This window comes from Tursiops truncatus, chromosome 4 (assembly GCF_011762595.2).
Source record: "Tursiops truncatus isolate mTurTru1 chromosome 4, mTurTru1.mat.Y, whole genome shotgun sequence".
NCBI lineage: Eukaryota > Metazoa > Chordata > Mammalia > Artiodactyla > Delphinidae > Tursiops > Tursiops truncatus.
In genome coordinates, this window is record NC_047037.1 from 10,758,337 (window position 1) to 10,785,376 (window position 27,040).

Genomic DNA, 27,040 nt, shown 5'->3' on the forward strand with positions numbered 1-27,040 from the left:
CTCTAGTTGCGGCGAGCGGGGGCTACTCTTTGTTGTGGTGTGTGGGCTTCTCATTGCGGTGGCGTCTCTTGCGGGGCATGGGGGCTTCAGTAGTTGTGGCACGCGGTCTCAGTAGTTGTGGCTTGCGGGCTCTAGAGCGCTGGCTCCGTAGTTGTGGTGCACAGGCTTAGTTGCTCCGCAGCATGTGGGATCTTCCCAGACCACGGCTTGAACCCATGTCCCCTGCATTGGCAGGCGGATTGTTACCACTGCACTACCAGGGAGGTCCCTAGGACATTCTTCATTCACAAATGCCTGGTTCCTTGAATTGATAACCAGGTGAGGATTTGTAACTCACTACTTTGTTGGTTAGATTAAATAACCAGATTTACTGGAACTGAAAATTTTTTGTTTATTTTTTATTTTACTCATTTCTTATTGAGGTATAACTGACATATGACATACAGTATTATATTAGTTTCAGGTGTATCCCTTTTTCTGGATAAACTTTCTTTACTTGGCTTTCAGGACTCCACATTTTCTTAGTTTTCCTCCTACAGTACTAGTTATAATTTCTTGCGCTATCCCCAGCTTGTTAATATTGGAGGGCTCTCGGACTTAGTACTCAGTTCTTTTTGCTTTCCCTACCTACATTCACTCCCTGGGTGACCTCATCCAGTCCTTTGGTTCTAAACACTACCTCTGTGCTGAGAATTCCTAAATTTCTGTCTCCAGCTGCCTAATAGACAGTGGATGTCTAGTGCACATGTCCAGAACTGAACTGATGGGCCTTTCTCTCCCCCTCTGCCAAGCCTGCTGTGCCCACAGCCACCCTTGGCTCAGCTGGTGGCCGTTTCCATCCTTACAGTTGCTCCTCGACCCCTCTCACACCCAGGGCACAGTCCACCAGCATGTACTACTGACCCACCTCCAAAGTATGTTCAAAATATGCCCACTTTTTTCCCTCATCTACCACCCTGGCCACGATCCTTTCAGAATACATGGGAAGATGCTTCCCTCTGAATCTCAGTTTACTGAGAACCCTTAAATGATCTCCAAGGCCCTACTGGGTCATCCTGCTCGCCATTACCTCTCCCACCTCATTTCCTACTCTTCCTCCATCGTCGCATTCTGCTGTGGCGGCGCCTCACACCAGGGATGTGCATGCATTGTCATGTTTGTTCTGGCTGCTTCCTCTGCTTGGAGCACTCTGCCCCCAACAATCTCTGACTAAACCCTTCACCTGTCTCCAGTCTTAACTCAAATATCATCTCTTCAATGAATCCCATTCTGACTACCCTTTTTATACTGCAGCCTGCTGCACACCCCCCATAGCATTTTCAGCTCTTGCTTAACCTGCTGTACTCCTTCCTCATTCTTTTTTCCATAGAGTTTATCTTCTAACATATGAGGGCAGGAGTCTTTGTCAGCTGCACTCACAGATCTACTCTAAGCAGTTAGAAGAGCGCCTGGCCATGTGGGGCTCAGTGAGTATGTGTTAGGTGATGATGTGCCGAGAACTGTGCTAAATCCTGCAGATACAGTGTAGAGTAAGACAGCCTACTTCCTTGAATGGCAGTGCATATAAACAGGCTGTCACAAGGCCCTTGAAGTAGTTCAGTTAGAATAACCCTAGAATGCCATGAGAGCTATCGGGGAAGGCATCCCCCAAAAGTGCGTTCTGAGCCAAAATCCAAAGGACAAGTAAAAAGTGGGGAGAAAACTTCTTAAGCAGAGAGTGTGACGTATTTAGAGATACAATGCAGGGCAGCTTGAGTAGTGAGTTGCGCCAGAGTCTCTTAGGTCAAGTGGCAAAGGATCTGTGTATCAGGGAGACAGCAGCTAGTCTGAAGGGGAGCAAGCCTAGACTAGGAAACAAGTTCACAGTTAGGGGTGGAAGGAGGGGGTGGGCAGAATTAAGGCAGAGACATTGGAGATGAAAGGACGTTGATGTTTCTAGAGCCCTTTTTTTTTTTTTTTTTTTGCGGTACGCGGGCCTCTCACTGTTGTGGCCTCTCCCGTTGCGGAGCACAGGCTCCGGACGCGCAGGCTCAGCGGCCATGGCTCACGGGCCCAGCCGCTCCGCGGCATGTGGGATCCTCCCGGACCGGGGCACGAACCCGTGTCCCCTGCATCGGCAGGCGGCCTCTCAACCACTGCACCACCAGGGAAGCCCTCTGGAGCCCTTTTGATGGAACCCGGGGAGGGAAGAAGTCGCCTGCAGCCTGGCATGGGGTGATGTGGCCGGGGAAGTGCCATTGTTTAAGATGAGAATGTAGGAGGAAGAGCTGGGTTCAGTTAGGGACATGAGAAAAGTTCACTGGAAACTCCAAGTGGGTAACTGGATGTAGATATATGGATCTGGAGCCCAAAGTCAGCAAGATCTAGGTTGGACATAGAGATTTGGGAATCATTAGTAAAATGTAGTCATGAAATCCATAGAAGTGAGTGGTATCACCCACTAAGATAAGTGCAGACTCTCCTAGCTATAAAAGAAACTTTCATTATCAGTAAATTACATTTCTGGAAATACAGCAACTATATAGATTAAAATCAGGAGCCTAAATCGCTAACTTGTATAAGATATTTGGTCACATTGTGAGGCTCTAAATCAATAGCCAATAGGCAATCTTTGTTGATCATTTTCAAGGTTTTATGTAGCTTTTCCTTATAAAGAGATGGAAGGGATAGTATAACAGATGATAATGAAGGTCGCCTGTGACCTGATGTCTTCTGACATACTTTGCAATGTGAAATAGTAATCACGGTCCAAAGTTGGCAAGTCATAGTAAGTACCCATCTTATTTTACAGTCGGTTCTAACCTTCACATTAATGATCCAGTTATAAATCGCTCCAGTAACAACAGAGGTTGATGATTAAATTAGGCTCTATGTTCTTACCATCTTCTCTCCCTACCCAACCAAGTGTTTCCTTACTTTGTTGTATTGATACTCTGTGGTGCCTTAGGGCTAAAGTCAGTCTTCTGCTAAAGAAGGGAACATATACAAAGGAAACATTTGTTTTGACTTAGGAGCTTTAAACCTGTTTAGTTTATCTGTTTTTCTTCAGTGGACTGTGACCCTAAAAGAAAAGTTAATTGATGGCCATGTGTCTTTCATTGAACAAGCATCTTTTGAGCACCTGCTCAGAGCCTCATTCATGAATCTGTGCACGTTTAGGCTTCTCAGCATGTAAGCACTTACAGAACGACAAATTAACAGTAAGACTCTCCCACCATTCTGAACAAAGATTGGTCAGTCTGTTTTTTTCCCCTTATTCTAGTCTGATATTGTCTATGAATCTGGATGGATAGAGATAAGTTGTGAGATAGTGGAGGAATCATCCATCCTGGGCCTCAGTTTCCTCTGCTATAATGTAGTCTGTTAGGTCTCCTCCCACCCTAGATTTCTATGACGTTCCTCTTTCTCTACTTATTGGAAAGTTCTGAGTCATTCCAGTAAAACCAATTTACTATATAAGCTAGGTAATTTAAAGTATGTGTAAAGTTGAAGGCCTTTAGGCTTATTTCCTTATGTTAGTGAAAAGAGTCTTAGGATGAGTAATTTTTAAATTTTATCTTTAATTCTAGGCTATACCCCAGCTTTGGCCTGTGCTCCCAACAAGGACGTGGCTGATTGCCTCGCTCTCATTTTGGCCACCATGATGCCTGTCTCATCAAGTAGCCCTTTATCATCTCTGACATTCAATGCCATTAACCGTTATACAAACACCTCAAAAACAGTGAGCTTCGAAGCCTTGCCCATCATGAGGAATGAACCCAGCTCCTACTGCAGCTTCAACAACGTCAGCGGGGAGCAGGAGTACTTATACACCGATGTGGACGAGCTCAATGACTCCGATTCGGAGACCTACTGACCGGCTGAGCCAGAGGTCCAGGGGGGAGTTCTGGCACTGACGCTTCAAACTGTGCTTTTCAGGAAAAAGGCACTTTCTCATTCACGTACAAATTCAGCCTAAGAGGAAAGATGACAGAGTGGGCGAATAGAAGAAATGCGGTAACATTAGGAAGAAGAGTTTTAAAGGCAAGTTTTGCAAAAGGAACTTCTAGAATCTTGAAATAGACTTGACCAGAGGAAAACACTTTGATGGCACATTGCTTTGTGGAATTATGTAATTTGGTTTTGCAGTGCCAAGAATTACTTGGGACACTGTGTACCCTAATCTGCTCACACAAGCAACACTATGGTGAAAGAAGAGATAAAGACACTAGATTTCAGTTTCATCAGTAAAACTACAACTAAATTTAAGGGCAATAAAAGTTTGGTACAGTAGGCATGATGTGCACAGCAAATTGCCAAAGGACCAAATAACTCAAAGGGTTGTAATAGAATGCCACTTTGCGGAAGCTGGAGCGGGTGAAATGAGACATTATCTAAACCAAACTTTAATATTTCTGAAAATGAAGCTGAGATTTGGTTTTAAATGTTGACTTTTTTTTAAGAAAACATCTGAAAGCCTTCTAATACTGTATTAAACCATGAGAGAAAGCAGATGTATTTTTACATTTTTTTTTCTTTTACATAAAAATTTTAAAATTCCAACTTTTATAATATTAGAATTGAAAACCAGCTGATTGGGTGCAGTCAGGGTGAAAATATTTGTGATGTAGACATGATGTAGATTGGGGTCGGGCTATTGTTGCCCAGTTATGAATGGTTTAGGTTTAAAATTGAACTATTTTTGTTTGAAAATGTAAAGAGTTTCCTAGAAGAAGGAAATTTCATGAAATCAGAAAGTATATGATTTTCACCCTATTGCAGCCAAGTGGTCCTGGGGAGTGGAGTTTTCAATCTCACTACTTTGGATGGTACACCTTCATCGCCTGTGTCACCCTTGTGCCTCCACAGTGGATTGGGGGATTTTTGTTGTCATTGTTTAGTGAAGAATCAAAAAGAGAAACTCCCTTGTTATTCATAAGTTAACGCCATCAGGTTTGGAAGGCATTTCTATATTGGGCAAGGTTTAAAATACTAAAGCCTTTAGGTCTTATTGACATTTAAAGTAGGGTGTTTATAACATGCTACTGTTTAGGGAAGGAAGCAGTTGCCTGCCGAATTGGAAGACTGCCTTTTAAGTAACAAAAAGAGGGGGGAGAGGCTGATGTTGAGGCTTTTAAATAACAATTTATATGGGTCTGCTTTTACTGTAACTGTCACTTTCCCAGTGAAAATGATTTCGCATATGTAGGGGGTCTTCCAGGTCTGGGTAGAGTTCCATAAATTTTCACAAAATGATACCCAATTTCATTTTATTCTTTTTGTATTGTGAAACTGGAAACTTTATGACATTGTAAATTATCAGCTGGTTTTTCTGAATATAAAGTGTGAAAACACAGAACAGTATTTTGATCTATTTGATAATTTTGTGGGTTTTTGAAGAATTAATGAGCATGTAAATAGAAATAGTGACTGCTTGAATACTGTATTTACTTGCACTCTTTCAGTACATCAAGATTCCTGTATATTTTAGAGTATAATAAAACACAGATGTGAGTTGTATTTAATAATGTATTTGTATCTGTGCATATTACCTAAAAATCTATAAAGTTTCTAGGGCATTGACTACTAGATTTTAAGCATTTTTTTCTAAAGTATTTACAGAAATTATAAATGTAATCATCCATCTTTTCTTTATAATATAAAGAAGTCATAATGGACCCTTCCTAATTATTAGTGGTAGGAAGGTGAATATGCATTTTAAAGACAGCAGACTACATTTTCTATTGTACCTTTTGAAAAAAAGAAAAAAACTCAAGAGGATTCTAAAAGTATACATATGTGTGCTTTCTCTTTCCTTTTAGGAATTCTCTTCTGAATTCCCTGAGGGAATTTTCTAGAATCTCAGAATTGAAAGAGACCTGAGGTTCATCCAGTCTAACCTCTTAACAAATACAGGAGTCTCTTCTACAAGGGTGATCTTTCCACCTTGAATACTTCCAGTGACTCTACCTCACCAAGCAGTCCATTCAGTTGTTGAGCAGCTCTGTTAGAAAGGTCTTCCTTAGGTGGAGCTGAAGCCTCCTTCCCTCCTGGGAACTTCTGTCCTTGGGCCCTGGTCTGTCCTCCAAGAGAAGGCTGAGAACATCGGCAGGATGTCTTACGCCCTCTGCCGTGTCTTCTCTTTTGCAGGCTATTTGACTTGTCTGCTGAAGTGATTTCCAGAAGGACTCATTAGACACACTGTTAGATTTACCGCCTCTAATGAAACCCAAGGTGTAACTATAAAGTAACAAGCTGTTTTTAATTTATCCTCACACATACCGGAATTTAGATCTTGCATCATTTTATGTAAATGATGCCATGACTGGAAATACTGGTGAGGTGGGTCTTCCGAATCACTTGCCCACTAGGAAAGCTATTCCATTGCTCTGTGATCCCATTTTGTGATAGTCTATCCCCCAGCTTGATCGACCACTTCCTTTGGTCGGCACCTGATGAGGGGAAATCCCAAAGTACTGTCCCGAACAGTATTTTAATGGCACTAGTATTGTTGGGGGAAGCACGCGGACTGCTTGAATGAAGGGACACAGCGCCAGTGAGTTCCTTTATAGTTACACCTTGTATGTCAGAGGCATTCAGGCCCTGTTCTGTAGTAGTTTTTATACCTGCACAGAATAGAAAAGCCTGTTTGCTTTTTTAACTTCTGCATGAAAGATGACATCTGAAGTATCTGCTATGTATTATAATACCAGCTTCTGTTGTAGAACTACTTTTAGGGCAGTGGTGGTAATAGCAAATGATCTCCTTTAATAAGACACACAACTCAAAACAGTGCCATTTAGTTCAGGATATCTCTAAGTGTAGCTGTCGGTTTGGGGTTTAATTTGGCTTATATTGGACCTTTTAAATGAAATAAAGTTTTTTAATGCAATAAACCAAGTGTCTTTCATGTACAAACTTCTTTTCCCTTAAAATATCTGATTAGTGTTCAGTTGTAACTGGTTTTTACCTTTCCTTAGAAACTTACTGAATTTTCGATAAAGCTGTTTTACAATTTAGATGAACCTTTCTAAATGGGCTTTTCAAATGCAGTTATTCAACAAATACTTACTGCTTGCCCGCTATATACTTGGGGATGGGAATGGGCAGAAAGTGAGCCTAGAAATTGGGATCTTGTCCGCTCGGAGCTCACAATTTCATCATGGAAAGGTACGTACCTAAAAGTGGAAAGTGTGAAAGTGTAATTGAGGTAGAGATGAACTGCTAACTATGGAAGGTCAGTGAACAACAAGTTCACTCTGGGAAGGGTGATCAGAACAGGCTTCTTGGAAGAGGTGGCGTTTAGGTTGGACATCGAGGAACAAATATGATTTGAGCAGGTGGAGAAGGGGCAAATGATATCTTGGATGAAAAGAACAAAATCAGCAGTTCTTAAAATGGTTGGTGGAGGGGAGGTGGATGGAATAGACATCAGCACTTAGCATTCCCGAGGTAAAAAATAGCTTATTATAAACATGTACAGAGATTAGCTAGAAGTGAGAACAAGGAGATATAAATAGGTAATTGGAGGAGCAGGTCAAGAAGGTGTTAATAACTTTTCCAAATCATCTTATGTTGATGATAACAACAGAAGGTGCATTTACGGTGTTTGTCATGTACCAGGCAAGGTTGTAAGTACTTGAAATCCATATCTTAATCCACACAACTGTCCTATGAGATGGGTCCTATTCATAGCACCATTTAACAGGTGAGGAATAAGGCAAAGAGGTGAAGTGACTTTTGCCCAAGCTTGTTTGGCCAGTAAATCATGAAGCCTAGATTCACCTCCAGGCAGTCATTTCCACCACTGGTGCTCAATCACCTGATGACCTCTAATATGCTTTCCGGTCCTTGTTGAAATTGGCCATTTTGAAGTTGGACCATATGCTTGACTACTAAATTATGTAAGTTCCTTTCAGTTTTATTATCCTAGGTCACTAGTTTTAAAAGAAACAGAAATGTACCGCAGCAGATGTTTATTGAACACCTGCTGTGTCCCAAGAACTGTGCTAGGCTCTGGGCATAGAGCAGTGAAGGAAGAGTTAATGGAATGTGTCCTCGTGATGGAGCCTAAGAGAATGACATCTGCTTACATTTCTGTTGCTGTTGCTGCCTCAGGTCTCGTCAAGCTAAAATACTCATCCTCGCTTATGCCTTTGCAGGTTGGCTGACGGGCTCAGCTGGGTGACGCCTCAGTCTGGAGTCTGGCTGGGCTTGACCGCTCATCGTGAGTTGGGCTCGATCTGCTCCGTCTGTGTTCTCTGTGAACGAAGCACAAGAAGGCAAGCCTGACCCACACAGTTCACGCCTCTGCATGCATCACTGCTGCTAATACTCCACTGGCCAAGCCCAACCTCAGTGAGATCGGGCAGTTGGCTGTGCTCGTTGGGGAAGGATAATTTGAGTTCAGTTCACAATTCATTTAACCCTGAAATGATGAGCCAGGCCAGCGTGTCATTGTTCTCAGTTTATCCACGGGCATGCTTAGCAGTCTTTGCTCTCTGCCTGTTCCTTCCCTTCTTGTGGTTCCTTCTGGTGTAAGGGATTCAGATGTAAAACTGGGTAGCAAAAATGAATTTGGAATTGGAAAGCTCTTCCCTGGCAGTGTCGAGCCGATCGGGTAGGTGTTTGATTTCAGTGTAGCACCATTCCCCTCTCGTGTCTGACTGTGACCATCCCTTCCAAATCGGAGCCTAATCTAACGGAAGACAGTAAAAATACACGGGGGTAGAACACTCTCCACTGTCTAGGTCATTTCCGCACCTCACCGTCTCCAGCACTCGTGAGTCTCCGTTTCTCTGCCTTCCTCTTTCTGTGTAATTTCTCATTTTCTCGAGGGTGGTTTACTCCTCTTGCCTTCCTATGATTCTTATCTGTCTTCTTTCTTGATTAGGACTGAAATGCAGGCTTAATTTGAAAAGCCAGTGATGTGATCTTAAAATATTTCTTCCTCTTCCCCCTTCTCTAAACTTGAAGAAAAATTGCATTTTCGCTTTTAAGCCCTTCAGCAAACAGTTTTTGAGTACACACTCTGCAGCAGGCACTGTCTTAAATCCTGGAGCTACGCCAGGGATGAAGTCCCTACCCTCAGGAGGCTTCCATTTTAGTTGGGGAGAAAGACAAAAAGGATGTCAATGGCGATTATTCTGCAGAGAAAGATTTGTGAGATTTGGTATTTGGGGGAGATCCTTGATTTAAAAAATGCCTTGCCCTTTTATGCACTAGGGGATTACACAATTTTTTTTTTAATGGGATAACCTTTTTTAAAAATATATTTATTTATTTATTTTGGTTGCACTGGGTCTTAGTTGCAGCAGGTGGGCTCCTTAGTTGCGGCACATGGGCTCCTTAGTTGCGGCAGGCGGGCTTTTTGGTTGTGGCATGCAAACTCTTAATTGTGGCATGCACATGGGATCTAGTTCCCTGACCAGGGATCGAACCCCGGCCCCCTGCATTGGGAGCGCAGAGTCTTAATCACTGCACCACCAGGGAAGTCCCTACACAAACAATTTCTGATGTGAGACACCATAAGGTTTTGCTGAGAAAGTGGAAGAATGTTGAAGCAACAAACTAATAAAAGCAGGAAAAGGATAGAGAAAGATGGTGAGCTAATCCCCAAAAGCAAACCTGAGGTTAAACTAACCCAAAGCATGTCATAGGTTAACCCAGGCATCAATTGTCATTTAAATAGAGGGGATCTGGGTTGATTGAAAGCGTTTCTCAGATGTCTCCTAGCTCTGCCATCCCTAGTCCATGACATGTAACTTGCTTAAACCTTCAGTTAGAAATGAACATGGCACAGTGCTTGGGGTTAGGTTACCACTAAGCTCTAAAACAGACTTTTCGGTCATGTTGGCCACCCCCAAAAAATGGGAAGTTGGTTCATGTCTGGTACCCAAAGTAACAGCAGGCACTGTTATATTGCCTCAGACCTAGTAGAAACAATCAAAATGCCTTTTTTGTGTTGACAGTAAATTTTTCACTTAACATCTTACTTCTTGTGTAACCTGGTTTGAACTCTTATCGTGCCTGCCACAAAGATGGTAGGACCCAGTATACATGAGAGGAAAGTTTCTCATGGTTCTGATACTCACTCATGGTAAGAAATGGCAAAGTCAAAGAGAATGTGAATGAAAAGAATTCAAGGTAAAGGGGCGCTTGAGAAGAGCTTTGTCTCTCCTCACATCTAGGTGGCCATAAGTGTGTAGGGGCATGGGAAGAAAGGCCATTTGTTGCCTGCAGTTAGGTGACTAGTAGAAATAGGACCTAAGACATTGCAAATGGTCCAAAAGCTTTTTCCAAGTGATGTCAGTGAAAATGGCAGAGCAAGGGCCACTGAGTCTTGATAAGATCATTGACCTTTGTGGCAGTTCAATTTGCTCAGTTTGCATTCCTCATTCCAGCTCTGCAGGAGCCTTAACAACTAAGCCCACATTTTTTTTGTTTTTTGTTTTTGTTTTTGTTTTTTTGCAGTACGTGGGCCTCTCACCGTTATGGCCTCTCCCGTTGTGGAGTACAGGCTCCGGACGGGCAGGCTCAGCAGCCATGGCTCACGGGCCCAGCCGCTCCGTGGCACGTGGGATCTTCCCGGACCGGGGCACGAACCCATCACCCCTGCATCGGCAGGCAGACTCTCAACCACTGCGCCACCAGGGAAGCCCACTAAGCCCACGTTCTTAGTGCAGACAAGCACCCACCAAAAGAAGCAAAACAAAACTAGAGCTCTTTCAAAGCTTCATTCCCAAGAATTCTCATTATTTTGCCTGTCTGATGGTTCCCTGGAAGATCCCACTTAGCACACTGCGTGTAGTTGAGCTAACTCAAAGTGGACCCAGTGTGAAGGTTACTCTCCCTGGAGAGGTATTTGTTGAAAACAATTACAGGAAAGAGTTTTGGGTTTTTCTTTTTAATTGAAATGTAGTTGATTTACAATGTCATGTTAGTTTCAGGTATACAGCAAGGCGATCAGTTACATACATATATATATATTTCAGATTCTTTTCCCTTATAGGTTATTACAAAATACTGAGTATAGTTCCCTGTGCTATGTAGTAGGTCCTCATTGGTTATATATTTTATATATAGTAGTGCATATATGTTAATCCCAAACTCCTGATTTATCCTTCCCCTCCCCTTTCCCCTTTGGTAACCATAAGTTTGTTTTCTGTGTCTGTGGGTCTACTTCTGTTTTGTAGATAAGTTCATTTGTGTTATATTTTAGATTCCACATATAAGTGATATGATATTTATCTTTCTCTGTCTGGCTTACTTCACTTACTGTGATAATCTCTAGGTCCATCCGTTGCTGCAAATAGCATTATTTCATTCTTTTTTATGACTGAATAATATTCCTGTGTGTGTGTGTGTGTGTGTGTGTATACACCATATCTTCTTTATTCATTCATCTGTCGATGGACATTTACATTGCTTCCATGTCTTGGCTATTGTGAATAGTGCTGCTATGAACATTGGGGTGTATGTATCTTTTCAAATTATGGTTTTCTCCAGATATATGCCCAGGAGTGGGATTGCAGGATCATGTGGTATCTCTATTTTTAGTTTTTTAAGGAACCTCCATACTGTTCTCCATAGTGGCTGCACCAATTTACATTCCCAACAGTGCAAGAGGGTTCCCTTTTCTCCACACCCTCTCCAGCATTTATTGTTTGTAGACTTTTTAATGATGGCCACTCTGTGTGTGAGTTTTGATTTGCATTTCTCTTAATAATTAGTGATGTTGAATATCTTTTCATGTGCCTGTTGGCCATCTGAATGTCTTCTTTAGAGAAATGTCTGTTTAGATCTTCTGCACATTTTTTTATTGGGTTGTTTTTTTGATATTGAGCTATATGAGCTGTTTGTATATTTTGGAGATTAATCCCTTGTTGGTCACATTGTTCGCAAATATTTTCTCCCAGTCCATAGATTGTCTTTTCATTTTGTTTGTGATTTCCTTTGCTGTGCAAAAGCTTTTAAGTTTAATTAGGTCCCATTTTATTTTTGTTTTTATTTCCATTACTCCAGGTGACGGATCCAAAAAGATACTGCTGTGATTTATGTCAAAGGGTGCTCTGCCTATGGTTTCCTCTAGGAGTTTTATAGTATCCGGTCTTACATTTAGGTATTTAATCCATTTTGAATTTATTTTTGTGTATGGTGTTAGAGAATGTTCTAATTTCATTCTTTTACATGTAGCTCTCCAGTTTTCCCAGCACCAGGCAAGAGTTTTAATGTTGCACTTGCCTTAGCAGGTGGATAAGAGCTGAGGCAAGCAACAGACAACCAAAAAGCTTAAAAAGAAAAGCTAGGGGACTAGATATCCATAAGACATGGTTCTAGGAATTCTAGAATGCCACACATACATGGAGTTGTGTGCATGCTTGTGGAAAACCCGAGGCTACCTGAAATTCTTGCCTGTGCCTAATTTTGAGGCTCTGCACAAACAGGAAGTGAAAGCCAATTTTCAACTGCCAGGCTGTGTTCTAAAGATGTGCCCTTACGTACACAGCCCCTTGGCAAAGACCAGGGAATTCTTTTGGTCCCAGGTGTTTAAGGAAATCTCTGTCCAATCGTTAGCTGACAGCTAAGCTAAATGAGTAGGGACTTCATTGGCCACAAATGGCAAAAGATACAGACTTTACAGAACATGTTCAGAAAAGTCACTGAACCAGTATAACAAGCAGCAATAACAACAAACCCTGGGGAGGGAGATGAATCTGATTTCCAGAATTGCCATGTTATATTATTTTAAAAGTCCAGTTTTCAACAAAAGATTGAGATATGCAGAGAAACAATGTATGGCCCATACACAGGAAAAACAATCAATAGAAACTATCCTTGAAGAAGCTGAGACATTGGGTTTACTACACAAAGAATGTAAATCATTTATTGTATTTTTTAAATTTTATTTATTTTATTTTATTCACTTTATTTTTGGCCGCATTGGGTCTTCGTTGCTGCATGCGGGCTTTCTCTAGTTGTGGCGAGCAGGGGCTACTCTTCGTTGTGGTGCGAGGGCTTCTCATTGCGGTGGCTTCTCTTGTTGCAGAGCACGAGCTCTAGGCATGCAGGCTTCAGTAGTTGTGGCACACAGGCTCAGTAGTTGTGGCTCACGGGCTTTAGAGCGCAGCCTCAGTAGTTGTGGCGTACGGGCCTAGTTGCTCCACAGCATGTGGGATCTTCCCGGACCAGGGATCAAACCTGTGTCCCCTGCATTGGCAGGCGGATTGTTAACCACTGCACCACCAGGGAAGCCCATAAATCATTTATTTTAAACATGTTCAAGGGGCTAACAGAAACCATGTCTAAAGAATTAAGAGAAAGTTTTTTTTAAATGCTTCATCAAATAGAGAATATCGATAAATATACAGAGATAGTATTTTTAAAAGCAAATGGAAATTCTGTATTTGGAAATTATAGTAACTGGAATAGAGGGCCTCAGTGTTAGATTTGAGTAGGCAGAAGAATCAGTGAGCTTGAAAATAGGTCAGTTCCTAGTCTTAAGGAACAGGGGGAAAAATGAAAAGTAATCGTAGCCTCAGAGACCTGTGAGATCCCAATAAACATAGCAACATACACAGCAGGCAAGTCCCAGAAGGAGAAGAGAAAGAAAAGGAGGCAGAAAAAATATTTGAAGAAATAATGGCTGAAAACTTAAACAATTTCAAAAACATTAATCTACAAACTCAAAAAGCTCAAAGAACTCCACATAGACTATAAACTCAAAGAGATCCAGCCTACACACATTATAATCAAACTATCAAAAGACAAAACAAGACTCTTGAAAGCAGAAAGAGAGAAGCAGTTCATCATGTAAAAGAAATCTTACTAATAAGAGTAACAGCTGGTTTCTCATCAGAGTCAAGGGAGTCAGAAGGCAGGGGCATGGCACTCAAGGCGCTGAAAGAAAAATGCTGTCAGTCAAGAACTCTATATCCAGCACAACTGTCTTTCAAAAATGGCAGACAAATTAAGATATCCTATTTATTTTACCTATTTGTTACTAAAATAAACAAAAACAGAAATAAAGAGCAACAGTAAATATAACAGCTAAGTAAATTTAAAGACAGTACAAATCTATTTTTTGTAAATCTTTATTTCTCTTATCTGATTTAAAAGTCAACTACGTAAAGCTATAATTATAAATCTGTGTTGATGGGCACACAATGTATGAAAATGTAGTTTGTGACAATAACAACACAAAGGAACAGGGGAAATGGAGCCAACTCCTGTAGAAAAAGGTTTTGTATAGTACAGGCATACCTTGTTTTATTGGGCTTCACTTTATTGCACTTCACAGATAATGCATTTTTTACAAATTAAAGGTTTGTGGCAACGCTGAACTTTCCCAGCAACGTATGCTCACTTCATATCTGTCACGTTTTGGTAATTGTTGCAATATTTGGAATTTTATTCTTACTATATTTGTTACGGTAATGTGTGATCCGTGATCTGTGATGTTCCTATTGTGATTATTTGGGGGTGTCACGAACCACACTCATATAAGATGGCTAATTTAGTAAATGTGTGTGTTCTGACTGCTCCACCAATCAGCCATTTATTTCCTCATCTCTCTCCCTCTCCTCAGACCTCCCTCTTCCCTGCGACACAACAATATTGAAATTAGGCCTATTAATAACCCTATAATGGCCTCTAAGTACTTTAAGTGAAGAGTCTCACGTCTCTCACTTTAAATCAAAAGCTAGATATGGTTAAGCTTAGTGAGGAAAGCATGTCAAAAGCCCAGATAGGCCAACAGCTAGGCCCAGTGCACCAAACAGCCACATTGTGAATGAATGCAAAGGAAAAGTTCGTGAAGGAAATTGAAAGTGCTACTCCAGGGAACACGTGAATGATAAGAAAGCAAAACAGCCTTATTGCTGATCTGGAGAAAGTTCTAGTAGTCTGGATAGAAGATCAAACCAGCCACCACATTCCCTTAAACCAAAGCCTAATCCAGAGCAAGACCTTAACTCTCTTCAATTCTGTGAAGGCTGAGAGAGGGGAGGAAGCTGCAGAAGAAAAGTGCGAAGCTTAGCAGAGGTTGGTTCATGAGGTTTAAGGCAAGAAGCCATCTCTGTGACATCAGAGTGCAAGGTGTAGCAGTGAGTGCTGACGTAGAAGCTACAGCAAGTTATCCAGAAGATGCAGCTAAGATCATTAATGAAGGGAGCCACACTAAACAACAAATTTTCAATGTACATGGACTGCCTTCTGTGGAAAGAAGATGCCATCTAGGACTTTCATAGCTAGAGAAGAGAAGTCAATGCCTGGCTTCAAAGCTTCAAAGGACAGGCTGACTCTGTTGTTAGGGGCTAACATTGCAGTTAACAATGCAGCTGACATTGAAGCCAATACTCGGATTCTGAAAATCCTGGGACCCTTAAGAATTATGCTATCTCTTCTGCCTGTCCTCCGTAACAACAAAGCCTGGATGACAGCACATCTGTTGATAACATGGCTTACTGAATATTTTAAGCCCGCTATTGAGACCTGTTGCTCAGAAAATAAGATTCCTTTCAAGACGACTGCTCATTGAGAATGCACCTGGTCACCCAAGAGCTCTGAGGGAGATGCACAATGAGATGCATGTTTCCATACTTGCCAACACAACATCCATTCTGCGGTCTATGGATGAAGGAGTAATTCTGACTTTCAAGCCTTATTATTTAAGAACTACATTTCCTAAGGCTATGGCTGCCATAGAGAGTGATCCCTCTGATGGATCTGGGCAAAGTCAACTGAAAACCTTCTGGAAAGGATTCACCATTCTAGATGCCATGACACATTCGTGATTCATGGGAAGAGGTCAAAATATCAACATAAACAGGAGTTTGGAAGAAGTTGATTCCAACCGTCACGGATGACTGTGAGGGTAGAGGAAACAACTGTAGATGTGGTGGAAACAGCAAGAGAACTAGAATTAGACGTGGAGCCTGAAGATGTGAATTGCTACAATCTCATGATAAAAGTTTAACAGATGAGGAGTTGCTGCTTATGGATGAACAAAGAAAGTGGTTTCTTGAGATGGAATCTACTCCTGGTGAACATGCTGTGAAGACGGTTGAAATGACAAAGGTTTAGAATATTACATAAACTTAATTGATAAAGCAGTGGTAGGCTTTGAGAGGATTGACTCCAATTTTGAAAGGTCTACTGGGGGTAAGATGCTGTCAAACAGCACTGCATGCTACAGAGAAATTGTTCATGAATGAAGAGTCAATTGATGGGGCAGACTGCATTGTTGTCTTATTTTAAGAAGCTGCCAGTCACCCCGGCCTTCAGCACCACCACCCTGATCAGTCAGCAGCCGTCAGCACTGAGGCGAGGCCCTCCACCAACAAAAAGATTACAACTCACTGAAAGCTCAGATGATGGTTAGCAGTTTTCAGCAATAAAGTGTTTTTTAATTAGGGCATATACAGTTTTTTAGAGATAATGCTATTGCACACCTAGTAGACTACAGTATATTGTAAACATAACTTTTATATTCACTGGGAAACCAGAAATTAATATGAACTAAATTGTTATAAGTTAACATGTTAGTTGGAATACCCAGGACAAACACTAAGAAGATAACTATAAATTATAAAAGAAATGACAAGAGAATTAAAATGGTACACTAGAAAATATCTAACACAAAAGAAGGCAGTGATGGAGGCCTAGAGAAACAAAAAAGAACAGATACAAAACAAATCGCAAAATGGCAGGTGTAAAATCTACATTATCGGTAATACATTGAATGTAAATAGATTAAACTCTAATTATAAGGCAGAGAGTAACAGAATGAATATAAAACATCCAATTATATACTGTCTATAAAACATGCGCTTTAGATTCAAAGACACAAATAAGTTGAAAGTCAGAGGATGAAGAGAAATACCATGGCAACAGCATCCAAAAGAGAGCTGTAATGGCTGTACTACTAAATAAATGAGACATATTTTGAGATTAATGAAAGCAAAAATATAACATTCCATTTCACTGCAGTGAAAGCAGTGCTTAGAAGGAAATTAAGCTGTAAACACAGTAAAAAGGAAGAAAGGTCTCAAGTCTATAATCTTCCAGTTTAAGAAACTAGACAAAAGGAGTGCAGACTAAAATCTAAAGCAGGCAGAAGAAAACGATAGAAATTAGAGCAGAAATAAATGAAGTAGGGATTCAAAAAAATAGAGAAAAATCAACAAAACAAAGTTCATTTACAAAAATCAACAAAATTGACAAACTTGTAGCTAGAATGACCAAGAAAAGAAGACGATTGAAAATCAGGAATGGGGCTTCCCTGGTGGCGCAGTGGTTGAGAGTCCACCTGCCGATTCGGGGGATGTGGGTTCGTGCCCTGGTCCGGGAGGATCCCACGTGCCGCGGAGCGGCTGGGCCCGTGAGCCATGGCCGCTGAGCCTGCGCGTCCGGAGCCTGTGCACTGCAGCGGGAGAGGCCGCGGCAGTGGGAGGCCCACGTACCACAAAAAAAAACAAAAAAATAAACAACAAAAAAAAAGAAAATCAGGAATGAAGAGGGGGGAATTCTAACCTCACAGAAATAAAAAATTTATTAGAGTACTATGAATAATTACATACCAACAGATCTGCTAACCCAGATGAACAAATTCCTAGAAAGATAAACTATCAAAACTGTTTCAAGAAGAAACAGAAAATATGAGTAGGTCTATAACACATAAAGACATTGAATTTGTAATAAAAAAAAAACTCCCCAGAAAGAAAAGCTCAGGACCAGGTGACTTCACTGGTGGATTCTACAAAACATTTGAAGAATTAACACCAGTCTTTCACAAACTCTTAAAAAACTGAAGAGGGGGAAAACACTTCCCAACTCACTCTGTGAAGTATTAACCTCATACCAAAACCAGACAAAGGCATCTCAAGAAAAGAACACTACAGACCCAATATCCTCTATGAATGTAGATGCAAAAATTATCAACAAAATAATATTGAACCAAATCTGTCACCATCTAAAAAGTCATATACACCATGAATATCCCTTATGAATACAGATGCAAAAGTCATCAAAAAAATACTATCAACCCAAATCTATCAATGCTTAAAAAGTAGTATATACCATGACCAAGTGGGATTTATCCCAGGAATGCAAGATATTTTCAACAAATAAAAATAAGCCAATGTTAAAAAAAATAAACCAATGTAATACACTGTATAATAAAGGGGGTAAACACTTGATTATCACTATTAATGGAGAAAAAGAATTTGAAACCCTTTCATGATAAAATCACTAAACACTAGGAGTAGAAGGAAACTTCTTCATCTATGAAAAGCCCACAGCTAACATCATACTTAATGATGAACGACCGAAAGCTTTTCCCCTAAGATCAGAAATGAGGCAAGGATGTCCACTCTCACCACATCTACTCAACACTGTACTAGAGGTTCTAGCCAGAACAATTAGGAAGGGGGCAAAAAAAAAGGCATTCATATAAAAAGAAGTTAATCTATTTGTAGATGACATGATCTGGTATATAGAAAATCCTAAAAACTCCACCAGTACATTATTAGTGCTGATAAGTTCAGCAAGTTTACCGGACACAAGATCAATATAAAAAACCAACTCTATTTTTACACACTTGCAATTAACAATCCAAAAATGAAATTAAGAAAACAATTCCATTTATAATAGCATCCAAAAAATACCTGGGAATAAAAATAAAAGGAATATAAAAATTTGTACACTAAAAATGACAAAACTAAATGGGAAGACACCCTGTGTTCATGAACTGGAAGATTTAATATTATTAAAATGGCATTCCCCAAATTAATCTCCAGATTTAATGCAATACCTATCAAAATTCCACTGATTTTTTTTGACAGAAATTGACCAAGTGACCCTAAAAAGTTCATATGGAACTGCCAAGGACCCAAAATAGCCAAAACAATTTTGATAAAGAACAAAGAGGACTCAACGCTTCCCAATTTAAAAACTTACTACAGTGCTGCTATAATAAGGACAAGTGTGGTACTTGCTTTAAGGACAGACATACAGATCAATGGAATAAAATTTAGTCTAGAGATAAACCTGTATATTTATGGTCAATAGATTTCAATAAGGTCACCAAGACAATACAATGGGTAAAGAATAATGTCTTTCAACAGATGGCGCTGGGACAGCTAGATGCTCACTTGCAAAAGAATGAATTTGCACCCCTATCTCACAACACAGAAAAATTAACTTCAGTGGATCGTAGATCTAAGCGTAAGAGCTCAAACAATAAAACTCTTAGAGGAAAACATAGCTGTAAGCCTATGACCTTTAATTAGGTATGACACCTAAAGCACAAGCAACCAAAGAAAGAAGATAAATTCGACTTCATCTTAAAATTAAAAATTTCATCACAAAATTAAAAACTTTTGTGTACCAAAAAACGGTATCAGAAAGTGAAAAGACAACCAACAAATGGAGAAAATATTTGCAGATCACTTATCTGATAAGGGTCTAATATCCAAAATAGGCAAAGAACTCTTACAACTAAATAATGAAAAGACAAGCCAATTTTTTAAATGGATGTAAGAGTTTAATAATTTCTTCAAAGAAGATATATGGGTGGCCAATAAGCACTTGGAAAGATGTTCAGCGTTATTAGCAACTAGGGCAATGAAATCACAACCACGATGAGAAACCACAACCACCGAGATGGCTGTGATTTTAACAAACAAACAATAACAAGCATTAGCAAGGATGTGGAGAAATGTATACATTGCTAATAGGGATGCAAAATGATGCAGCCCCTTTGGAAAACAGTCTGTCTGACAGTTCCTCAAATAATTAAACATTGACTGGTATGACCCAGCAATTACACTCCTAGATATATACCCAAGGAATTGGAAAACGTATATTCACATATAAACTTGTACATGAATATTCATGGCAGCATTATTCCTAATAGCCAAAAAGTGGAAACAACGCAAAGTCCACTAACTTAATGGATAAACAAATGTGGTATATCTATACAATGAAATACTATTCAACCATAAGAAGGGAGAACTTATACATACTACACAAGGATAAACCTTGAGAACATTACACTAAGTGGAAGAAGGCAGGAACGAAAGGCCACATAGTGTATGACTCCATTTATATAAAATGTTCAGAATGGGCAAATCCATAGAGATAGAAAGTGTATTAGTAGTTGCCATGGGATAGGGGGAGGGAGAATGGACATGACTGCTCGTGGGTACAGGGTTTCTTTTGGGGGTGAGGGCACTGAGCCGGCCGCCTGTGGGTCAGCACTGGCCCAGGTGGGTTTCCCTCAGCAGGGCTGTGGGCATGCCCTCCTCTCGAGAGCCCATGGTGGGCACTGGGGCGGACAGGCTGCCAGCAGGCCGTGGCTTTACCTTCTCTAAGAACAGGACTTTTTAAGCCCATCGTTGTCTCTCACTCCCTCTGCGCAGAAGACCCCAGAGAGGCGCAGCTGCACCCCCAGGAGAAACCACATGGACAGTCGCTTCCCCCAGGCCTCATTCCACCAAAAATACACTGGGCGTCTGCCCCTGTGTTATGGTCAAGATCGCCATCTGCTTCCTGAGTTTCAGGATCACAGCTGACAGAAGCGTATCACAACCGTGAGTCATACGTGCTTTTTCCTGAAAATGATTTATTTTATTCATTTCCCCCCTACCCTCCACTTTGTTCTGCCATCTGGCAACTACTTTTTATCGTAAAAAATCATAATTTCTTGTCCCCCTCATTTCTACTTCATGAGCAGTTAGTTAGTTCTAAATTGTCAGTAGATAGTAACTCGGGGAAAGCTTTCAGTACTCTGCTCAGAAGAGCAAAATGTGCATCCGGCAGGTGCTTCAGAAATGTGTGCTGGGTGAAGCAGCTCCGCCAAGCCTGTATTTCGGCCTGGCCTCTGCCTCTCTCTGGATGATTTGAATCATCTTGGCAGGAAGCAACAATATGCATTTCTGAGATGATTTCTGTTTCCCTGGAGCAGGGGCGGCCACATCCGGAGCCGTGTGCCCCCTCCAGCTCGCCCCTCCCGGGTCTGCGCCAGCATCTGGTGGGAGAGGTCCCCGTCCCGTTCCGGGGGGACCTCCTGGGTTTCCTCAGGAATTCTGAGCTGTTCCTGCAAATTCCCTGAAGGCCTGCCTGACTCATTCTAGGCCTTTGCAAGCGGGCAGTGAGTCAGCAGGTCTTTGCTTTTTTCCCACATGGATGATTCAATACACATCCCACAAATGAGAAAACTGGGGCACAGCCAAGGTTCAAATAAACAGTCGAGGTCTACGTAGTGAAGAGCAAACAGGGAGGCCAAGAAAGTAAAGCTGGTCAGTCTGACCCTAGGATCTATGCTCTTTAGTATCCTGCCTAAAAGCCAGGAAGGGGTCTGGAAAGCCACACTGGGGGGGGAATGGGGAAAGAATTTCATTTTTTACTTCATGTAATTATGTATAGATATATGCAAATACTGTTCTTAAAAACCTGATTTATAAAGGAGATGAAACTAAATATAGCCACACATTGAAGAGGCAAATCACGGAACGCTAACTATCCATTTTCTTTAAAAGCTGCAGATTTTCCACCTTAAAAATGATCTGAAACAGTTACTAGGCATAGAGTCAAAGTGACTTTGAAATGTTGGATACAAATAATACAGACCAGTGGCCTAAAGAATGTCTTCACACACTGAATATGATTTTGCACGTGCAGTTCATATTTTGGGAGGTCCTCGCTCTGTCCCTGGTGGGCTTTCCAAAGACACCTGTTGAGTGACTGAATAAAGACTAAGCGGGCCAAACCCCACACCGTTCCTGCAACCCGTCTGCAAAGAGAAGGCCCTGCCAGCGGACTGGGAATGAATTCCCAGCATTGTTCCACCCTGCACAGTTGGGCAGCCGGAAGGCTCTTGCCCAGAGCTAGCGTGATTTATTAAGGTGCCTGGAATCCCTGGATGAGACACGCTGTGCACAAGAACCTATGACTCATCTGTTCCCATCGCTGCCCTCTCTTCAGCACTTTTTTCCAGCCTCTCTCTCCGGCGCACTGCACTCTTTCTTTCCAGTTATTCTGAGTCCTGCCTGACACATTCCAATCACTGACAGAAAGGCATGTGTGAGAAAAGCTTCCCTTCTATTTTTAAAAGCTGCCTCAGGATCCACATTGCTGATGCTGCTGGCGGCTCTGGCACGATCAGTCCTGGGGGATGAATTCTGGCCAACCAGAATGGAAAAGTCCCCATGGCAGCCATTTCTAACACGGCTTTTGCTTTGAGAGTTTGTTTCTTACCCTAGAAAATGTTTGAGGCTCCTGAAATACCTGTATATCCTGGGTGTCACTTGATCAACAGCAAGAACACACACGAAACCTGCTGTTTTGTGGACATGTAAAATATAAACTGACATTTATTTTTGTGCTCTTAAAACAACTGTGTAATGGAAGATCTGCTGGAAGAAGACGTGGCTTGAATAATAGAAATGTGAGTAGAAAATACCAGAAAATGTCTCACGAATTTGTGCTTAAGAGAAAAAGACACTGGCGAAATCTGTCTCCCTACCTCTTCCCATGGCTCCCAGGATGGGCTCTGGAGCGAAGAAGTGGTCCCGGTGCTGTGAGTTTTGGGCAGTGCCAGTGCAGGAGGAGCCCACCCCACACCCCCTAGTCCTTCTCATACAACCGCCCGTAGAGAGCTGCCGTCACCAGGCCAGAGGACAGTTCGCTCTTCCTCAGGAAATAGTGATCATTCTCCCAGCCCAGCTGGTCAGGGGTTTCCAGGGTCATCCCTGAGGTCAGAAGCATTGGAAAGATATAGGAGGTACTGAAGTTCCCCCACAGGTGAAACTCAAATATCCCCGCAGCCTCTGTAACCTCCTGCCCACAGGTTTCAAAGCCAAGACCGCCACACTTGACCAGGGCACAGACTTGAACGTAGTAAGTGCCGTGCACAGTGTGAAGGCCGTCAAAGACCCCCAGGGCATACAGCTCCTTGGACAGAGTGGGCCTCTGGTAAAGCAAATGACAGCAAAGGCTATTTGCACAGACTTGGAGGTAGCCTTCCTTGCCCCACACGGGAACCAGGGTGAAATTGTCGTACATCATCTCAGAGTGAAACGTGGGAGGGGCATCCGTGTTCCATTTGGGGGCTCCATCACAGTGGACGTCCTGAGCATCCTTCTCAGAGTACGGATCCCCTGCCAAGATTTTTAAAAACTTACTGTGGGATGGGTCCATTTTCCCTGTGGCATTCCCTGTGCCAACGAGACCCTGTGGATTTTTGGCTACCTGGGCAATTATAAGGTGACCTTCGGGGCTTTCCATGTCATGGTGCCAAAAGGACTTCAGAGGGGCGTGTATGCCACTTCCCGTCATCCCCAGAGATGGATGGTGGATGTTCGCAGCCAGAAAGTTGACGCCGAAGGCGATGGCGAAACCCCTCTGAATCTGAATGGCTGCCAAGAGGGGGAGCTGGTTCATCCAGGCGGTCGGATACACGACATGCTTCACCTCCGAGTCTCTGAGGAGCCTGACAGCAGGGTCGAAGAACAATATGTCAAAGCAAGTGAAGATGCCAAACTTGCCAGCAAAGGGGGTATCAAAGGTGATGCGATCCACTTCCAGGGGGGTATTGAACGCTGCTTCAAAGTAGAGGTTTTGTTTGCGGTAGCTGTCAACCAGGGTTCCATTACTGCTGAACACCACGTTCGTGTTATACTGGTATCTGCCATCATTTGGGCACCCTGGGTCACTGCTATGACAAGGCTGCTTTGTCCCAAGATTGGCCACCAGGAACATCTCTCCCTTGACAGCCATACAACTCAGGCGCTGGAGGACCTAGAGGGAAAAAATAAAAGTGTAAATAAAGGAAATTTTTAAACGCTGCCTTTTTCTTACAATTTTAAAATAGTACCTGTATTGTATCGATAATATATAAATAGCTATCATAAATCAATAAGAAAAAAGTAACCACTACTGAAAGCGTGCAAAGGATATGAACAGGTGGTTCACAGATGAACAAATACAAATGGCCAACAAACATTGACAAGATGCTCAGTCTCATTAGTAGTAAGGAGATACAAATTAAAATGATAATGAGATATCATTTTTCACCTCTATAAGATTGGCAAAAATTAAAAAGACTGTTCTATCTTGCATTGACCAAAGGATGGGCAAACAGGCACTCATGCACTATTACTGGGGATGCAAAGTGCAATCAAAATCTTTTAAAGGGAAAACTTGGGGCTCTTTAAAAAATAATTTTTAAAAGTGCTTATCTTGGGGGGCTCCAATCAATATGGTGGAGCAGAAGGACATGGAGCTTACCTCCTCCCACAAATACATCAAAAATACATCTACATCTGGAACAATTCTCACAAAACACCTACTGAACCCTGGCAGAATATCTCCAACACCCAAAATCGCAAGAAGGATCTCCACACAACTGGGTAGAGCGGAAAAAAAGAAAAGGGAATTGGGACAGGACTTGTGCCCCTGGGAGGTAGTTGTGAAAGAGAAAAGGTTCCCACACTCTGGGAAGCCCCTTCAGTGGAGAGGAGAATCAGCCAGGCCACTGCCCTGCACTCCTCAGCCTGAGACGTGCATCCACTGGTATGTGCTGGGGCTGGGTGCTGAAACTCAGGCTTCAGAGGACAGACCTGGGGAGAGCACTGCGGTTGGCTGCAGAGACAGCCTGAAGGGGCTGGAGTGTGGTACGGGCTGCAACCAGCGGTATACATGGAGGAAGCCCGGGCCCTCCACAGAAGCAAAGGGCCTTTGTTAAGGAGCGCGGAAGGGAGGGGCGAGCCTGCCACAGTAGCCTCACTTTCGGCATGCTCATGGCAGGTGTGCGCCGCCACTGAAACCCCATTGTCAACACGCATGTCAGCAAAGCGAGGGATGGGGCCCACCACAGCAGCCTCTTTCTCCATGCGCTCCTCTACGAGCTCTGGGAGCGTGCTAGTGGGTTGCCCACATGCAGAGGTAGGGCTGAAATCTGAGCCCTCTCCCTGTGGCTGTGCAGATTTACCCTACTGGGGCCTGCTTTGTAAACTCAGCGCCTGAGGGACACCCAAGTGGACAATGGGTGTTCCCGTGGCAGGAACAGGACTGGCCTTAGCATCTGTGGGCTTTGTGGGTGCATGTACATAGAGGCTGGGCCAGGGTCTGGGCTGTTTCCATAGCTCCCACAGCAGGTCCAGGTGTGTGACTACTGCAGTCTTGGTACCTGACTTCAATGGATTTGCATTGGTAGCCTTGTGAAAACAATGCCTGAGGGACATCAGGGCTGACTGCCAGCATTCCCAAGGTTGAGATGGGGCTGAAGGCAGTGCCAACAACAGTGTACTTTGTAAGCATACAATAGGTGACACCACAGAGCACCCTTACGGGTGAACAGCTCTGGCAGAGGAATATTCAGTGGGTCCTCTCCCAGTGGGAGCACTCCAATCCTGCCTACTTCATACCCCAGCTCAGAAATGGATCCTAGGGGCTTCTACTCCAACAACTAGGGAGAAGACCCTGCTCAATACCCAGTGCAGGCTCTGGTCACCACACCACCACCACACCTCCTGTCAAGGGCATAACGGCCAGCACACACTGAGGAAAAGAGGTCGCAGGCATTCATAGTGAAAACAGCCCTCATACCAAAAAATATTAAACCCACACAGGCTACACAGGGACACTCCCACATAAAAATAGCCTTCCAGGACCACAGTAGATAATTGTTTCTCCCAAACTCACAGAGTAAGAGAAACATAAGTAAAATAAAGAAGCAGAGGAGCCACTCCCAATTAAAAGATCAAGAGAATTCCCCTGAAAGAACAAACAATGAAACAGATCTCTTTAACAGACACCAGGTTCAAAAAGGAGATAATGAAAATACTAAAGGAATTAAGAAGGACTATTGATAGAAATGCAGATTACTGTAAAAAGGAACTAGAAACAATAAAGAGGAGCTAAGAAAAATTAGAAAACTCATTTGCCCAGACAAAAGCTGAGCTAAAGGCAATGAACAGCAGATTGAATAATGCAGAAGAACAAATAAATGATCCAGAAGGTAGAATAATGGAAATCACCCAATCAGAACAGCAGACAGAAAGCCAGATTAGAAAAAATGAAAGCAATATAAAAGACCTATGGGATAATGTAAAACATGCCAATCTACACATAATAGGGAGTCTAGAGGAAAAGAAAGAGAAAAGGGGATCGAAAATGTATTTGAAGAAATTACGGCTGAAAACTTCCCAAACCTAAAGAAAGAAACAGATATCCAGGCACAGGAAGCACAGAGGGTCCCAAACAAGGTGAACCAAAACAGACCTACACCAAGACATACTATAAGTAAAAAGGCAAAAGTCAAAGATAGAGGATTCTAAAGGCAGCAAGAGAAAAACAGAGTTCCTTACAAGGGAACCCCTAAAAGGCTACCAGCTGATTTCTCTACAGAAAAGCTGCAGGCCAGAAGGGAGTGGCAAGCTGCAACCTAGGATACTCTACCTAGCAAGATTATCATTTAGAATAGAAGGAGAGAGAAAGACTTTCCCAGACAAGCAAAAGCTAAAAGAATACAGCAGTAGTAAACCTATCCAAAGGGAAATATTGAAAGGTCTTCTCTAAATAGAAAAGAAGAAGGAATCTATAGGAAAGAGGAAAATCGCAATTGGAAAATAAATCACTTAAATAAGCCAGTACACAGATTAAAATAAAAATGATAACCACAATGAACAGCAAACAGATGAATATGAAGGTGTAAAATCATAAAATAATTAAAATCATAAAATGTGAAAGAGGAGAGTATGAAAACGTAGATTATTTTTCTACAACGTGTTTCAGTCTATATGACTACCAGTCTAAAGCAATTAGATATAGGAAGGGGTTAATGTGCTTGAAATACAGGGTAACCACAAATCAAAAACATACAATATATTCGAAAAAACCAAAAAGAAGAGAACATAAGCATAACACACAAAAAAATCATCAAACTGCGAAAGGGAAAAGAAAAAGGAACAAAGAAGAAATTAAAAAATCAAGTAGAAAACAAGTTCTAAAGTGGCAATAAATACATATCTATCAATAATTACCTTAAATGTCAGTGGAC

At 42.0% G+C, this 27,040-nt stretch overlaps 2 protein-coding genes and 1 long non-coding RNA gene across 16 annotated transcripts in view; 2 read left to right on the forward strand and 1 right to left on the reverse strand.

Annotated features, from left to right (window-relative positions):
• The window catches only part of ANKRD28 (ankyrin repeat domain 28), a 185,792-nt gene extending 178,917 nt beyond the window's left edge, over positions 1–6,875 (forward strand). For 10 of the 11 annotated variants that reach the window (XM_019934409.3, XM_073803677.1, XM_019934410.3 and 7 more), the window contains one exon: positions 3,570–6,875. In XM_019934409.3, the coding sequence (XP_019789968.1) occupies positions 3,570–3,856 (287 nt within the window). In that variant the 3' untranslated portion in view covers positions 3,857–6,875. The remainder of the gene's footprint in view (positions 1–3,569) is intronic. The other variant, XM_019934411.3, reaches the window with a different exon arrangement.
• A 1,408-nt stretch (positions 6,876–8,283) lies between these two features.
• Positions 8,284–26,983, forward strand: LOC141278526 (uncharacterized). Its single transcript, XR_012331289.1, has 2 exons — positions 8,284–12,100; positions 20,400–26,983. It is a non-coding gene; the product is annotated as an uncharacterized lncRNA (long non-coding RNA).
• The window catches only part of BTD (biotinidase), a 57,209-nt gene continuing 52,503 nt past the window's right edge, over positions 22,335–27,040 (reverse strand). For 3 of the 4 annotated variants that reach the window (XM_033855287.2, XM_033855288.2, XM_033855289.2), the window contains exon 4: positions 22,335–23,778. In XM_033855287.2, coding sequence (XP_033711178.1) covers positions 22,606–23,778 — 1,173 coding nt within the window. In that variant the 3' untranslated portion in view covers positions 22,335–22,605. The remainder of the gene's footprint in view (positions 23,779–27,040) is intronic. The other variant, XM_073803681.1, reaches the window with a different exon arrangement.